Source organism: Erythrolamprus reginae, chromosome 8 (genome assembly GCF_031021105.1).
Source record: "Erythrolamprus reginae isolate rEryReg1 chromosome 8, rEryReg1.hap1, whole genome shotgun sequence".
NCBI classification, from domain to species: Eukaryota; Metazoa; Chordata; class Lepidosauria; order Squamata; family Dipsadidae; genus Erythrolamprus; species Erythrolamprus reginae.
In genome coordinates, this window is record NC_091957.1 from 8166785 (window position 1) to 8184826 (window position 18042).

The 18042-nt window shown below is 40.3% G+C and overlaps 1 protein-coding gene across 1 annotated transcript in view; it reads right to left on the bottom strand.

Moving 5' to 3' along the window:
- Positions 1–18042, bottom strand: part of ASTN2 (astrotactin 2) — a 397091-nt gene that overhangs the window by 272903 nt on the left and 106146 nt on the right. Inside the window, 1 exon segment of the mRNA XM_070759605.1 lies at positions 7819–8197. Coding sequence (XP_070615706.1) covers positions 7819–8197 — 379 coding nt within the window.

Consider the following 18042-nt stretch of genomic DNA (forward strand, 5'->3'; position numbering starts at 1 on the left):
TTCTTCTTTTCATCAAACTAGACATACCCAATTCCAACCACTAAATGCCTATGGAGATTCTCAATCATCCAGGTCATGGTTGTCTCAAAAGTGCTTTTCCCCCCAAAAGGTAACTGGACTTTTCTTGGTTCATTTTTTTTAGAACATGTTTTCATCTCATTCAAGAACCTCTTTTTTTTTCATTTCTGAACTTCTTCAGTTCAGTTCAAACCTGAGGAAGCTTCTTGGACGAGAAGCAAAACTTTTTCAAACAAAACAAAACAAAAAAAGAAAGTCCAGTTGATTTTTTTGGGGGGGAAAGTACCTTTGGAACTACTGCCAAACTAAGATAGCTTTGAAAAACTTTGAAGGCAGGAACAAGTAGAATCCCTTTCAATGCACACGCATGTATCAGGGAATTGTTGATTCTTGAGTATCTTAAAATTAACACTTGGTGATACAACCCATGGCATGGATCGCAAGGAAATTGAGTTTTGCCAGAAGCATGGAAATAAGATCACAGTGTGAGATCAGATCTCCAAAGATCTTAAATGGCTGCATTTAAAAAAAAATACATATCTAAACACAGTCTCTTTTGATGTCTAAATTTAAGCAAATTAAAAGCTGCAGGGTGCTTATAAGTCTCTAACTGCCTTGAGTTTTACACTGAGGTTTATCCCTGTAGGACAGTGCTTCTCAAATAGTGGGGTGGGTCCTGGGGGGGCGTGGAGTGATGCCAGGGGGGGTGCATAACCCCGGGGAACATTTTTCTTTGCTATAGGGAGTACATTTTTTTTGCACCGAACAATAGCACAAAGCGCAGAGCAGGAGATATGAAGTGCAGATAACAAACGTCTAAGAGACACCATGGAAAAATATTTAATAGGGGTGAAAAGAAAGGAGGAGAGAAACGGAGATCATGAGACAAATGTAAGTCTCCCGTAAGCTAAGAAGAGGAAATATGAACGAAGAGTATGAAGCGCTTGGCTTCAGAATGATTACGGTGGGAGACGAGGAAAGACTGGTATGTTTACTGTGTCTAAAAATGTTGGCAGCGGACAGCATGAAGCCAAATAAGGTATCATTTAAACACATTACGTTCTAATCACGCTGATAAGCTGCTTGAGTGTTTTTCAGCAAAAATGTGTCGAATATTGCAAACAATCATCTCAGCAGAGAGTTGGGGGGGGGGGGCATGAAATGTTTACTTCTTCCTAGGGGGAGCATAACACAAAAAAATAATAATTGAGAAGCATTGCTGTAGGTGTAGGTGTAGGAGAACATGAAGAGAGAGAGAGAGGGAGATAGGGGGAGAGAGGGAGAATGGGAGAGGGAGAGAGGGAGAGAGATAAAGAAAGAGTGGGGGAGAGAGGGAGGGAGACAGAGAGAGAGGGGAGGGTGGAGGGGGGGCAGTAAGAGAATAAAAGCCCTTTATTGAATAACTTGATTCCCTGGTGGTGTTCTTTGCAGATCTACACAATAAAGCTGGCAATGATTGGTCTTCTCCTGGCTTATTCATAGCTAGCTCGATTTTTCGAGATAAAAAGCTTCAGGATTAATAACAAGGTGTCGTGTTCTTTCAAAGTATTGAGGTTGCTACTTACATTTTCAGTTTTGAGGTTGCTACTTGAATTTGCAGTTTGCACCAAAGGTTTAATTTACAGGGTAGGGTAATTAAAGTCATGGTGATGTTGTTGTTCATCCTTTGCAATTAGAACACACTCAGGCTCACTTCAAACTACGGTATATAAAGGAACACAGAATATAGTATGTACAGTAGATAGAATAGGGACCTTGGAGGTCTTCTGACCTTACTCACTGCTCATGCAGGAGACCCTATAGTATCCTGGACAAACAGTGGAGAATTCAATTCTCCCAAATCAGATCTTCTGGAGGAAAAAAGAAATAAATATCTACAATTTTGGATAACTATGTGACTCTCCTAATATATATACACACACATACACACATATACACAGTAGACCTCATATACTTGGACTTCAGCAAAGCTTTTGATAAAGTTAACCACAACCTCCTAATCCACAAATTAGAAAAAAAACAGGGTAGGTTACAACACATGCAGATGGCTAAACAGTTGGCTGTCCAACTGCACGCAACGATTTGTCCTCAACGGTCCAAATCCACATGGAAGAAGCTAGGCAGTGGGGTACCACAGTGTTCCGTCCTGGGCCCTGTACTCTTCAATATTTTCATCAATGACCTGGACGAGGGAGTAGAAGGGGAACTAATCAAATTCGCAGGCGACACCAAGCTGATAGGGGTAGCCAACACCCTAGAGGACAGGCTCAAAATACAGGAAGATCTAGACAGATTAACACTATGGGCCCACACTAACAACATGGTGTTCAACGTCGACAAGAGCAAAGTCCTTCACTTTGGTAAAAAAAAACCTAGACACACATACAGCCTGGGAGAAACCCCACTTAGGAGTAGTGACTGCGAAAGAGATCTTGGAGTCTTGGTGGATAATCAACTAAACATGAGCCAGCAATATGCAGCAGCGGCCAAAAAAGCCAACACTATCCTAAGCTGCATCAACAGGGGGATACACTCCAAGACCAGGGAAGTATTAATACCACTCTACTACGTCCTGGTCAGACCACATCTGGAGTACTGCATCCAGTTCTGGTCACCACACTTCAAAAGAGACATTGAAACTCTGGAGAAGGTGCAGAAAAGAGCAACCAAAATGATTAGGGGACTTGAAACCAAGACTTACGAAGAGAGATTGTGGGAACTGGGTATGGATAGCCTAGAGAAAAGGAGGGCCAGAGGGGACATGATAGCTGTATACAGGTATATGAGGGGTTGCCACAGAGAGAAGGGGGCCACTCTATTCTCCAGAGCACCAGAGGGCCGGACAAGGAACAACGGCTGGAAGCTGACCAAGGAGAGATTCAACCTAGAAGTAAGGAAGAAGTTCCTGACGGTCAGAGCGATCAACCAGTGGAACGGTCTGCCAGCGGATGTTGTGAACTCCCCAACTCTGGCCACTTTCAAGAGGAGATTGGACTGCCATTTGGCTGGGGTGCTTTAGGATTCCTGCTTAGGCAGGGGGTTGGACTTGACCTGCATGGTCCCTTTCAACTCTAACAATAAATAAATAAATATACATAGATTCATGAGGAGAGATAAGTAAATAACAAATAATAATAAGAGAATATCTATCTATCTATCTATCTATCTATCTATCTATCTATCTATCTATCTATCTATCTATCTATCTATCTATCTATCTATCTATCTATTTATCTACCTACCTACCTACCTACCTACCTACCTACCTACCTATCTTTCTCTTTCTTTCTTTTCTGTTTTTGATTATCTATTACACATCTTGCTAGGTGGCCTTTGCCACACCAGGCGAATCCAACCTGCTTATGGCTGAGTCTCTGCAGCCTGTTGAAAAGCTCCAAAATACCTTCAGTCTTTAAAAGAACACTGCTGCATCTAAACTATGTTTACAGACAGGTAGAAATTTGGAAGGTGGCCCTCCGGCAGAATTCAAGCTGCTTAAGACTGGCCCTCTGCAGAGCTGCTGTTCCTTGAAACACCTCCAGCCTAAGAGGGTTGCTTTTAAAATATATTTGCAGACAAATGGAAGTTTGAAAGGTAGCCATCCAGATGTTCTTTAGCAGGCTATGGGAGTTCTGTAGACCGATAATTTAACATATGTGCCATCTCCAATTGCTGTCAACATCCAGTCTGTGTATCCAAATAAAAAGTCCAGGATCTGAAAAGTTTGTTGTTTGTTGAATCTATGTCACTATGTTTATGGTATGATTTTGGTTCAATGGGTTTTAACGTTAGGGTTTTATTTTTTTGTATTGTTTTTACCCGGTACGTTTGGGATTTTTAAAATTTTGTATTCTTTATTCTTTTATTTTGGAGAAGGGCGGCCTAGAAATGCAAACAAATAAATAAATAAAACAACTAAGGGTTAGTTAAATAAATAAGGGTTAAATAAGGTTCAGGAGGGAAGTGTGCATGGTATGTTTGTGTGTATGTTTGGTTTTATAATAAGGTTTTTTAGTTGTTTTATTATTGGATTGTCACATGCTGTTTTTATCATTGTTGTTAACCGCCCCGAGTCTACGGAGAGGAGTGGCATACAAATCCAATAAATTATTGTTGTTGTTGTTGTTGTTATGATGATGATGATGATGATGATGATGATGATGAAACTGAACCCAAGAACAAGGTTAGCTGGAGGAAAGATCAGAAGCAACGTGAGAAAATATTACTTGACTGAAAGAGTAGTAGATGCTTGGAACAAACTTCCAGCAGACGTGGTTGGTCAATCCATAGTAAGTGAATTTAACCATGCCTGGGAGAAACATAGATCCATCCTAAGATAAAATACAAGAAATAGTATAAGGGCAGACTAGATGGACCAGGAGGTCTTTTTCTGCCATCAATCTATGTAATTCTAAGGAACCAGTTCGCAATATTAATCAATGTATTTCCCAGCCCAACCCTCCCAGGCTTCTACAGAGATCATGCAAAACGAGTTCTCTTAGTTATGGCAACCATCTGCCTTCTACTTCACACCTGTGGATATGTCCTTGAAAAGTTTCCAGAGTCTCCCAAGCTCCAGTGGAATGACAGATGTTTCGTTTCTCCACTCATTTGTAGCCAACATCCCGCCCCCCACTTACTCTAATGAAGTTGAAATTAGGAAACACATAGCTGTCAATTTTTCACTCTTGACAATTGCATCCATTTAAAGGAAAAGTTTGTTTTCTTTTTTAAAAAAAATATTTTTATTAATTTTCCACTTTTTTTAAAAAAAGAAAAGAAAACACAATAGTAAGTACAGAAGAAAATCGAAGAAAATCAAATTAATAATAGTATATATAGAGATATTAGCATTACATCAGCATTAAGGTCACTATATTTATATTATATTAATCATACACTAGACTATATTGTCTCAAGTATATAAATTAGTACATGCTTTTTTCCACTGACAAAATAATTTTATATATACTTCAATGATTTATCATGCAGGCTATATTGCTCTCTCCCCCCCCCCCAAATGTAAAGTCTAGATTTTATTTGTTACATACTTCAAAATATTTAAGAAAGTAACAAACGAATTAATGTTATTAAAACAACTGTAAAGCAAAACTAAATTACCTATACCTTTCTTTATCTTAACACATATTTTATCATCATATATATTGTTGTGGTTAGCTCTGGCCCTGCTCCTGCCCCAAGGACTGTGGATGTGGGGGAGACATCCACATGCTGCAGGCCTGTTTTGCCCCCCACCCCATGGAATCTGCTGATGAAGGCTCCTCTGACCAAGAAGACATGAGTGACAGGGAAGAGGAGAGTGTGGCAGACATCTCAGAAGGAGGTCAATTATCTAGCTCCTCCTTGGATTCAGAACAAGAGTTAATGATACAGCCACGCATGCGGAGAGCGATGCATAGGCAACAACAACTGAGAGATTATTATCAAAGAAAATGAGGCCACCTGTGGTTGGGTGGGGCTGTGGTCATTAGTGAGGCTGCTATAAATAGCAGCCTGTGGGTTTGGCCATTGTGGAGGATTATCTGATCGTTGTGTTTCGTGACTGCTTTACTGACTTTGACCTTTTGTGTGCTGATTTTTCCCCGCTTTGAAACTAAACCAGAGCAAAGTGTGTTTCACTTTGTGAAAGAAGAAGGACTGTGAATTGCCTCCCAGCTGCAAGCTAAGTATCACAGAACTGATAAGGGACTTGTACAAATTACCAGTTTGTTTGGAGACCACTGCTCTTTGCAAAAGAGGGCTTAGTTTAAGTGAATTTTCATTATAAAGAACATTGTTTTGAATTTTCAAACGTGTGTGTGTCTGAAATTTGTAGCTGTGAATTTTTGGGAGGAGTCTAACAGAGAGCTCGACAGAACATATATTTTCCCAATTAATCCTTTATGACTATGTGTCACTGCTTTTCTTCAATAAGAACATCTGTCATCTATCCATTGACTTTCGTTACTATGCGACTTAGTATTACTATAAGGATTATGTTCTATCTATGTCCATCCACTCACCCATCCACCCACCCACCCTTGGTTCCAAAGGGGCAGGGCCACCACAGAGAAGGCTCTTCCCCTAGACCCCACCAGACAACATTGCCTGGATGACAGGACTTGGAAAGGGTGATCTCTGTTGGACCGGACCGGTCGCTGGGATACATGAGGCAGAAGACGGTCCTGTAGGTAATCTGAACAGTTGTCCATCCAGACAGCTAGTTTTCTGCACCTCTTCTGCACCCCCAAAACTGACCCTGCTTTATTTTCTAGTTTATGTATTGATTTTCACATAATAATATAAAGAACGAAATAAATCTTATAAATTTCCACAGATCATAACCTGTATCTATTACATTTTGTGCTTGTAATTCATTACGCAGTATATTCAATTCAATATGTGATCTTTTTAATATATATATATACATTTGTAATATACAATAGAAATAAAGAAGAAAAGTAATATCTATGTTAATATCTCTTATTGTATATTAATAAAAGGTCCTCCATGTTTATAATTGCTTCTTTCATCCGTTAATACTTCCCTATTGGTAGTGTGTAGTTGTTCTTTTTATATACACTAACACTATATAGCAGTGATGGTGAACCTTTTTTCCCTTGGGTGCCGAATGAGCATGCGTGCACACTATCACTCATGCGCGAGTGCCCACCCCCATAATTCAATGCTTGGGGAGGGTGAAAAAAGCTTCTCCCACCCCCAGAAGGCCGCCTGCAGCCTCGAAGTGCCTGTTTCCCAACTTCTGATGGGCCCAGTAGGCTTGTATTTCACCCTCCCCGTGTTCCAAAGGGTTCCCTGGAACCAGGGGAGAGTAGAAACACCCTTCCTCACCCCCAGAGGCTCGCTGGAAGCCAAAAACGCCCACCCAGAGCCTCTGTGTGAGCCACAAATCATCTGGCCAGCATACACAGGCACATTGGAGCTGAGCTAGGGCAATGGCTTGCGTGCCGGTAGATATGGCTCCGTGTGCCACCTGTGGTACCTGTGCCATAGGTTCACTATCACTGCTATATATTATTATGTTTTGTTTCTGTTTTGGATCCATTCATACAGAAGGAAAAGGGGGGACATGATCGAAACATTTAAATATGTCAAAGGGTTAAATAAGGTTCCGGAGGGAAGTGTTTTTAATAGGAAAGTGAACACAAGAACAAGGGGACACAATCTGAAGTTAGTTGGGGGAAAGATCAGAAGCAACATGAGAAAATATTATTTTACTGAAAGAGTAGTAGATCCTTGGAACAAACTTCCAACAAACGTGGTTGGTAAATCCACAGTAACTGAATTTAAACATGTGTGGGATATTCATATATCCATCCTAAGATAAAATACAAAAAGTAGTATAAGGGCAGACTAGATGGATCATGAGGTCTTTTTCTGCCGTCAGTCTTCTATGTTTCTATGTTTCTATACCATTTGCTCCCTCAATCTCCTTTGCCATGTCATCCATCTCTACACATCTATCATTTTTTTCAATAATATTACTCTCTGCTGAGATCATACTCATACTCATGCTGAGTAGTAGATCCTTGGAACAAACTTCCAGCAGACGTGGTAGATAAATCCACAGTAACTGAATGTAAACATGCCTGGGATAAACATATATCCATCCTAAGATAAAATACAGAAAATAGTATAAGGGCAGACTAGATGGACCAGGAGGTCTTTTTCTGCCGTCAGACTTCTATGTTTCTATGTTTCTATCATTTCTTTGCACCTCTGAGCAAACTGGCCCTGCTTTCAACCGAGGGACAGCGTGGGAAACCCAAGTCGACCTACCTTTCTTTTCATAAACGAGCTTCTCTCCGCTCCTGGCTGTGCTGTCTAGGGGCACCCCGGTTTGACTCCCAAAGTCGCCGTCTCGGTAGCCGAGCTCCGGGTGTAGAGGGTTCTCCTCCTCCTCGTAGTCGTAGTCATCCAAGATGGGGGTCTCGCGGATCGGCATGCCGATGACCGAGGTGTGCCCTTGGAGGCGCGAACTGCGGAAGCTCTCCCTACCCTGGGAGCCGATAAGCACCGAGGGGATGTAGTGGATCTCGTGGGTGGCCTCCGAACTGGCGCTCTTGTGGGGGACCCGGCGTTGCTTGTACCAGCGCCGTTGGGCATACAAGGCTATGGTGAACACCAGCAGCAGCAAAAGGAGAGCGATCAGCCCACCCTGAAAAAGAAAACAAGGAAAAGAGGACTTCAGTAGCGTTCCTTCTCTTGGTTCTCTACTTCAAAACAGGAGGGGCTGGAAAGCATTTCTCCTCCTGTAAAGCAATGCACCGATGTTTCTATATCAGAAGGAGGTCCTTCTAATCTATTCTAAAGGGTAAAGCATACGAAGAACGGTTGCAGGGACTGGGTATGCCTAGTTTAGTGAAAAGAAGGACCAGGGGAGACTTGAGAGCAGCCTTCCAGTATCTCAGGGGCAGCCACAAAGAAGAGGGAGTCAAGCTATTCTCCAAAGCCCCTGAGGATAGAAAAAGAAGCAATGGGTGGAAACAAATAAAGGAGAGAAGCAACTTAGAACTAAGGAGAAATTTCCTGACCGTTAGAACAATTAATCAGAGAAACAGCTTGCCTCCAGAGGTTGTGAATGCCCCAACACTGGAAGATTTAAAGGAGATGTTGGATAACAATTTGTGTGGAATGTTATAGGATTTCCTGCCTAAGGAGGGGGTTGGACTAGATGACCTCCAAGGTACCTTACAACCTGTTGTCTTCTGTTCTGTGCTGTTCTGCTCTGCTCTGCTCTGCTCTGCTCTGTTCCGTTCCGTTCCATTCCACTCCACTCCACTCTATTCTACTCTACTTTACTCTCTATTCTGCTCTATTCTGCTCTACTCTCTATCCTATCCTATCCTATCCTATGATCCTATCCTATCCTGTCCTGTCCTATCCTATCCTATCCAATACTGTACAATACTATACTATACTATACTATACTATACTATACTATACTATACTATACTATACTATACTATACTATACTATACTATACTATACTATACTATACTATACTATACTATACTATCCAGTATTCCCATATTCCAGGTGCTACCCCAAAGAAGAGGGGGTCAACCTATTTTCCATTAGCAAAGAAGGCAATGGATGGAAACTAACCAAGGAAAGAAGCAATCTGGAATTAAAGAGAAACTTCCTAATAGTGAGGACAATGAACCTGTGGAACAGCTTGCCACCAGAAATCATGGGTGATCCATCTTTGGAGGTTTTAAAGAAGAGATTGGATACACTTGTGTGGAATGCTGTAGGGTTTCCTCCTTGAGAAGGGGGTTGGACTAGAAGTCCTCCAAGGTCCCCTCCAGCTCTATTCTGATTGAATTGCCAACCTAGTGCATCAGTGCAAATATTCTCATTTATCAGAAGACAATGTGTAGAGATTTGACAAGTAGCTCAATCACTCACTGTCAGCATGTATCTAGAAAATTTGAATTGTCCTGCTTAAAGGTAATTATAACCCCCCCATTACTGGATCCAAATTTAATCTTTCTTTGCAAACCACATTAAGTGCCGTCACAGTTTGTGTGTGTGGGGGTGTGTGTGTTTAAAAATCAAACCTTCAAAAACTGCATTGGGTTTCTCAATTCTTTGTATTTTGTCCACATTTGTATTCTCCAAAACACTGTTCATTAATTTCACTACAGCAGCAGGCAGAATAATAACATGGATACCCAAATAAGAATAACGGTGCAATAATAAAAATAACCCCAAAGGGCATATTATTTGGATACTTCTCAGAGGCCAACACAGATATCCTTGTTTTTGCTCTTTGTTTTTAATAATAGTGAGAACTTTTAAAACCTCTGACTATGTGATAGGGTTTAAGGTATGCATTGCTGTTCAGTATTTCATTACAGTGCTGTAAAACTTACACTTTTAATCTCCAAATATTTATGGCCAGCATTATACAGATTCAGAAAAGAACATAATAATAACAGTTATAAACATAACAGTTCTGGAGACCTCACCTACAAAAAGATATTGACAAAATTGAACGGGTCCAAAGACCGGCTACAAGAATGGTGGAAGGTCTTAAGCATAAAACGTATCAGGAAAGACTTCATGAACTCAACCTGTATAGTCTGGAGGACAGAAGGAAAAGGGGGGACATGATCGAAACATTTAAATATGTTAAAGGGTTAAATAAGGTCCGGGAGGGAAGTGTTTTTAATAGGAAAGTGAACACAAGAACAAGGGGACACAATCTGAAGTTAGTTGGGGGAAAGGTCAAAAGCCATGTGAGAAAATATTATTTTACTGAAATAGTAGTAGATCCTTGGAACAAACTTCCAGCAGACGTGGTTGGTAAATCCACAGTAACTGAATTTAAACATGCCTGGGATAAACATATATCCATCCTAAGACAAAATACAGAAAATAGTATAAGGGCAGACTAGATGGACCATGAGGTCTTTTTCTGCCGTCAGTCTTCTATGTTTCTATGTTTCTGTAATAGCAAAGTAACAGAGTTACAGAATATCAGACCAAGCCACAACCTGGGAGAACAAACCTCCACCCAAGCTCCCAATATTCACCATCATGACGTTATTTTAACTTGAGGTCCATTGGTTCAGTCCAGTGTTTCAGAAACCAGTTTGTTTTGCGAAAAGAAGAAGGAGGAGAAGGAGGAGGAGAAGGAGGAAGAGGAGGAGGAGGAGGAGAAGAAGAAGAAGAAGAAGAAGAAGAAGAAGAAGAAGAAGAAGAAAAAGAAGAAGAAGAAGAAGAAGAAGAAGAAGAAGAAGAAGAAGAAGAAGAAGAAGAAGAAGAAGAAGAATCTCTCTATATATTTTTTTATGTCTCTATTAGGTACTATGCCAACCGTATACACAAAAGGCACCAATTTAATACGAGATAAAGCTCTCCTAAGATACGATATATGCACAAGAGGGCAGAATTACAGCTGCCAAGGGAAGTCTTCAAAGACCTTCCACTTGCTGTGAATAAAAAATAATCAGAGAGGGAAGCAGGAGAGAGGGAGAGAGAGAGAGAGAGAGAGAGAAGGTCAATTTCCATATAGCTTCATCATAAAAACAGAATTTCATTTCGAAGAAGACAGGACCGAAATCCTAACAGGATGATAACCTGTCTGGCTAAAATATGCAAGTCCGTGTTTTACAAAGTGCTTATTTGAAAGATTTGAAGGCAGGGTTGGCAAAACAGGCTCCCGGTGATAAAAGTTACAAGGAAGCGGAGGAATAGGAAGGAGGAGAAAATAGGAGAAAATAGCTTCCTATTTTTGGGGAAGGAAAATTAGCCATCCAGAGACTTTGTTCAAGGCTCTGGAATTGAATTGCTGACAGGAAGGAAATATATTCATCCTTTATGGAAACCCTTGGGTAAAAATACCTATTTGTCTACAGATATATGAGATGCCTCTATTCCTTTCTTTCTATTTCCCTCTCTTTCTCATTCTCGTTCTTTTTCATCTCTCTCTCTTGCCCCCTCTCTCTTTCTCCCCATTCTTTCCCTCTCGCTGTTTTCCTCTCTTTCTTCCCCCTCTCTTCTTTCTCTCTTGCCCCCTCTCTCTTTCTTCCCTTTCTTTCCCTCTCTCTGTTTTCCTTTCTTTGTCCCCCCTCTTCCTTCCTCCTCTCTCATTTCTTCTTTCTCTCTCTCTTCCTCTCGCTTTTCCCTTCCCTTCCCTCTCTCTCTCTTCCCTTCCCTCTTGCTTCTCTCTCTCTCTCTTTGCCCCTTCTCTGTTTCCTTCTCTCTGTTCCCCTCTCTCCCTCTTTCCTTCCCTCTCTTCCCCCTCTCTTCTCACTCTTTCTCTCCCCCCGTTTCTTTCTCTGTGTGTTCCACCCCTCTTTCCTTTTCTCTCTCTCTTTCCCCCTCTCTCACTTAGTTCCTCCCCCCCTCTCTTCTTTACTCATTCTGTTTAATTAAGAGGGAAAGGAAAAGTAATGGGAATACGTATATATATATATATATATATATATATTCTAAATAAACCATGCAATCATTCACGGACATTTGCATTAGGAAATCTCCCCAGATGCTTTCCTATGAATTCTAATCCACTTTACTCAGAGAATTAAAAAAAATAGGAAAAGAAACAGAATTTCGATCTGTTTCTTCAGGTTAAGAAAAGTCAGATTGGTCAATTTGTAGTCCATTGGGTCAAATTCAGAATGGACTATGCAGATTTAGTAATAAGGCGTCTAAGCGTTGAAAGCATTCGGTTTGCAAACTCTTATCTACTATCTTTTAACTTTCAGTACCAGAGAAGACAAACTATGCTACTGTAGCTGTCAGTGTTTAATTGATAAATTTAAAAATGGGGAAACAGTTGGAGAGTTTGTATTTTAATCATGTGACCCAGCTCCAACCACAATAATACATGGGCAAACAATCGATACAAATTCAAGGGAAGCCGCCCCAAACTCGATTGCAGAAAATACGACTTCAGCAACAGAGTGGTCAACACCTGGAATTTGAGGGAAGATGCAACATGCAAAAATCTGAATGAAAGGGAGAATAAAGAAGCACTAGGACATAGAGGACATAGAGTTAGAGAAAATAATAAGAGAAAAAAGTGAGGCTACCAAGGTGCAAGCAAGTAATATATATATATATATATATATATATATATATATATATATATATATATATATATATATATATATATATATATATATATGTTAAATGTTTTTAGCTGGAATTTTAAAATTAATATATATATGATGTTTATTTATTTATTATTAGAGTTGAAAGGGACCTTACAGGTCATCAAGTCCAACCCCCTGCCTGAGCAGGAAATCCTACATCACCCCAGCCCAATGGCAGTCCAATCTCCTCTTGAAAGTGTCCAAAGTTGGGGAGTCCACAACCTCCGCTGGCAGGCTGTTCCACTGGTTGATCGCTCTCACTGTCAGGAAATTCTTTCTTATATTCAGGTTGAATCTTTCCTTGGTCAGTTTCCAACCGTTGTTCCTTGTCCGACCCTCTGGTGCCCTGGAAAACAGTGTGTCCCCCTCCTCTCCATGGCAACCCCTTAAGTACCTGTATACAGCTATCATGTCCCCCCTATACCTTCTTTTTACTAGACTATCCATGCCTAGTTCCAGCAACCTTTCCTCGTATGATCTGGTCTCTAGTCCCTTTATCATTTTAGTTGCTCTTTTCTGCACCCTCTCTAGAGTCTCTATATCTTTTTTGAAGTGTGGTGACCAGAACTGGATGCAATACTCCAGGTGCGGTCTGACCAGGGCCTTATAGAGTGGTATTATTACTTCTCTGGTCTTGGAGTGTATCCCCCTGTTCATGCAGCTTAGGATTGTGTTGGCTTTTTTAGCCACTGATGCACATTGCTGGCCCATGTTTAGCTGGTTATCCACTAAGACTCCAAGATCCCTTTCACAGTCACTCATGGTGAGTGTGGTTTTGCCTAATTTGTATGCATGTTTTGGGGTTTTTTTTGCCTAGGTGCAGGATTTTACTCTTCTCTACATTGAACTTCATTTTGTGCAGTCAGATGGATATGTGACCCAAGGATTGACTAAATGGTGGCAGAGTGAATTAGTAGACATGCAAGAGATGAAATATATAATGGAGAATATAAGGAAAATTAAGAATACATGGGTTAGGGAAATGAGAAGGAAAATATTACATAAGTGGTATCACACACCCGTCCAACTTGCACATTTCCAGCAGAATGTTAAAAATAATTGTTGGCATGGATGTCAAGATAAAAGAGTGTTTATGCATATGCTTTGGGAATGCCTGGTAGTGCAGAACTTTTGGCAAAAAGTGCAAGAGGATATTAATAGGATGTTAAATACACGATGGATAATTACAAAGGAAATGGCAGTATTGGTTAAAAGCAATGCGATGGGAGAATTTAGAGAAATAAAACAAGCAGCGATAGAAAGCGCTCAGGTGGTAATAGTATTGGGTTGGAAAGATGCGACAAAATGAACGATGCAAAATTGGTACCAGTACATGGTGGATCATATTCAATTTGAGATTATGGATAAAAGGATGGATTTGGTTAATGAAACTGATTTGCGACAACTGATGGGACGAGGGGACAAGGTAAGACAATATATGGTTAGTAGAACACGAGACCAAGCTATAAAGAATAAATTGGAATCACTTTATAATATGTAAATAGAAACATTGCTCTTGAGTTAAAATGGTATATATAAGAAACACCTCCAATTTTGTGGTGGGGTGTGAATGTTTGTCTGGTGGTGGGCACTAATCACAGAGCACTTGTTCTATGTTGTACGTGAGTTTTATATTCTATTTCTTAAAATTAATTTTAAAAAATAATATACAGTAATACCTCGTCTTACGAACTTAATTGGTTCCCAGAGGAGGTTCGTAAGGCGAAAAGTTCGTAAGACGAAACAATGTTTCCCATAGGAAACAATGTAAAATGAATTAATGCGTGCAAGAAAAAACACCCCTGCAAAAATGGCGCTCCGCTGGCCGCCGCTGCCCAGCTGTCACCTTTTGAAACAGCCGGGGGGCTTCTCGACGTCCTCCCAAACCCAAACTTTTGCTGAACTTCTGGGTTCGGCATTCGGGAGGCCGCCGAGAAGCTCCGCCATCCGGCTGTTACCTATTGAAACAAGTTTGTAAGAAGAGGCAAAAATTTTCTGAACCCCGGGTTCGTATCTCGGAAAGTTAGTATGACGAGGGGTTTGTATCACAAGGTGCCACTGTATATATAAGAAAAACACCTGGAATGTGCTACCTGACTCCATTGCTACAGCTTCAAACCTTCACAGCTTCAATCTCAAACTGTTACCATGGACCTCACCCCCTTCCTAAGAGGTCCGTAAAGGGGGTGTGCATAAGCCTACCAGCGTACATACTGTCCCTATCTTACTGTCCCCATTTATTTGTATTTACTTCCTTTGTTCATATACCCCTATCTATATTTGTTATCTTGTATACATTTGACAAATAAATACAATAAAAATATTTTGCTTCCCATCCAACAAACGTCTTCAGTTCTTTTTGCCCCCCACCCCCAAAAGACTATAGATTATGTAGTGAAACTCAGAGGTGCAATGGCCTAGAGGTGGATCTCTCACCTCACAGTCTGGAGGCTGTGAGTTCAATCCTAGGTAGAGGCACAATGGGAGGCCAAACAAAACTCATTGACAGGAAGGGCAGTGGGCCAGTAAAACACTCAGCTCCATTCGGTTGCCCAGACTCCACCTTTGAAGGGATTATTAGGGGGTCATTGAAATAATATGTTTGTTCGTTCGTTCGTTCGTTCGTTCGTTCGTTCGTTCATTCATGCAGGCATGCATGCATACATTCATTCATTCATTTGATTTATAAGCCACTCACTTCCTTCCAGAATATTAATAATAATAATAATAATAATAATAATAATAATAATAATAATAATAATAATTTATAGATTTGTATGCCGCCCCTCTCCGGAGACTTATGCAGTGAAACTGTGCTGAAAGAATGCAAAAGGTCTCCAAACCAACATAATTCTGTCTTTTTCCATGATTATCTGAAGGAATAACCATCAAGCTTCAAGGAAAATCCCAAGCTATGCAGAAGATGAAAATAAACTTTTTTTAAAAAAGAAGAACCTTGAACCGTTACCCTTCCTGAACTGCAGGGAATCCGATTAACCCCAGCACACAAGAAAAGTCAGGGCAATTGCATATTTATGACACCTCTTCTCCTGAAGGAGCAGGAGGCAGCTCATGGCTTAACCCAAATTTCCAAAAGGTTACATGAAATTGTAGTGGCAGCAGTCTTTGTACTCTGTACAAAAGCCATCAGACAGGATCCCCAGTTCCTTGATGACTGGTAGAGAAGGTTCTTGCACACCAAGCAAACAATCTGAAATTCAAGGATATGTAAAAGACATCTCCCTCCCTCAATCTTTCCTTCCTTCCTTCCTTCCTTCCTTCCTTCCTTCCTTCCTTCCTTCCTTCCTTCCTCTTCTCCCTCTCATATCCATCTCCTTCCTTTCCTCCCTCCTTCCTTCCTTTCTCTCTCTCATTTCCATCTCCTTCCTCCCTCCCTCCCTCCCTTCCTTCCTATCTTTCTATCTTTCTATCTTCCTTCCCTCCCTCCCCCTCCTTCCTTCCTTCCTTCCTTCCTTCCTTCCTTCCTTCTTTCCATCCTTCCTTCTTTCCTCCTCTCCCCCCCTCTCATTTCCATTTCCTATCTTCCTTCCCATCCACAACTCCACCTCATTCCTTCTTTCCCTCTTTCCTTCCCATTATTGTTCCTTCATCTTCTTTCTCCCTTTCCTTTCCATCTCCTTCCTTTCTTCCATTCTTCTCCTTTCCCTGTCCTTCCTTCCTTTTTCCCCCCTTTTCCCTCCCTCCCTCCACTCCTCCTTTCCAAAACTTTATTGCTCAACAAATTAGTCTGGGACCCCCTGTTGCTAAATGTTAAAAATTAACCTGAGCTTGCGACTCAGAAATATTTCTCCTCCCTAGTGAGAAAGCAAGGGTTGGTTCATCCACCAAGGACAAATAAACTTCATCAGTTTTGCAACCCAAAATGACGACTGAAAAGAATATTTCTGTCAAAATTAGACCCATCGGGTCTCTAACATGCAAATCCTCCAAATCCTACCGCATTGCAATTTGATCATTAGAATCATTATCGCCCATACAACCATCCCAATCCATAACTAAATCCCTTTTAACCCTCTTTTCTTTGCCTGTTAATAAATAAACCCTACAAATATGTCAGGAGCAGAAATACACATTTTTTGTCGCAAAACCTTCATTGCCTGCTTTGATTGTTTATTATTATTATTATTATTATTATTATTATTATTATTATTATTATTATTATGTGTGCGTGCCGGAGAGATGGCAAGATTAAGAATAATAATAAAAACAGCAAAACAAAATGATAATTATGATGGTAGCATTTATTTATTTACTTCCTCGCTAATTTACAAGGAATGATTAAAAAAAAATTCAGAGCTAATCTCAATGGATAACTTGATCATTACTGCAAATTAATGCAGCTTGGTTGCACAGTATGCATATATTAAAAGAAATTAATTCTTTCCAAAATAAAGCAAAGGAAGTCAGGCAAGAACGCCTGTTACCAGATGTTAAAAAGCTGATAAAATTTGGATTATGACACTGGGTAGTTATATTTCTTCCTCTTTTTTTTTCACCCCCCTCCCAGCCTCCCTTTCCTTATTTTGTACACAGTATATGCAAATACCAAATCCAGAATGTTTTCTGCTCCGAGTGACCTTTTATGCTTACGGGAAGAAATGTCGAAATGAAATACAGGTCTGTGAACTAGAAACCCAAGGAATTACCTTTTGCAGATAATGTTCGAGTTAACAACAGTACATTTAGTGGCAGTTCAAACTTACAACGGTCAAAAAAGGAAGGAAAGAAGAGATACCTGGATAAGATCATTGTACAGAATTGATGTATACAGTATTATGTAAATATAAGCCATGTAATAGAAAATAAGCACTATTAGAGTTGTATCACAGGCACGCCACCAGTAATGGGCAGCCAAAATTTTTACTGCCACAACTGTGGGGTGTGGCTTATTTTGTGGGTGTGGCTTAATGGTAATGTGACTGGGTAGGAGTGGCTTGCCGGCCATGTGACCAGGTGGGAATGGCTGAAACGATTATATTATATTATATTATATTATATTATATTAGATTAGATTTGATTTGATTTGATTTGATTTGATTTGATTTGATTTGATTTGATTTGATTTGATTTGATTTGATTTGATTTGATTTGATTTGATTTGATTTGATTTGATTTGTATGCCGCCCCTCTCCGCAAACTCGGGGCGGCTAACAACAATAATAAAAACAGCATATAACAAATCTAATATTTAAAATAACTAAAAAAAACCTTATTAAAACCCAAACAAGCACACAATTTATACCATGTATAAATTGTATAGGCCTAGGGGGAAAGGATATCAAAGTTCCCCCATGCCTGATGACAGAGGTGGGTTTTAAGGAGCTTATGAAAGGCGAGGAGGGTGGGGGCAATTCTGATCTCTGGGGGGAGCTGG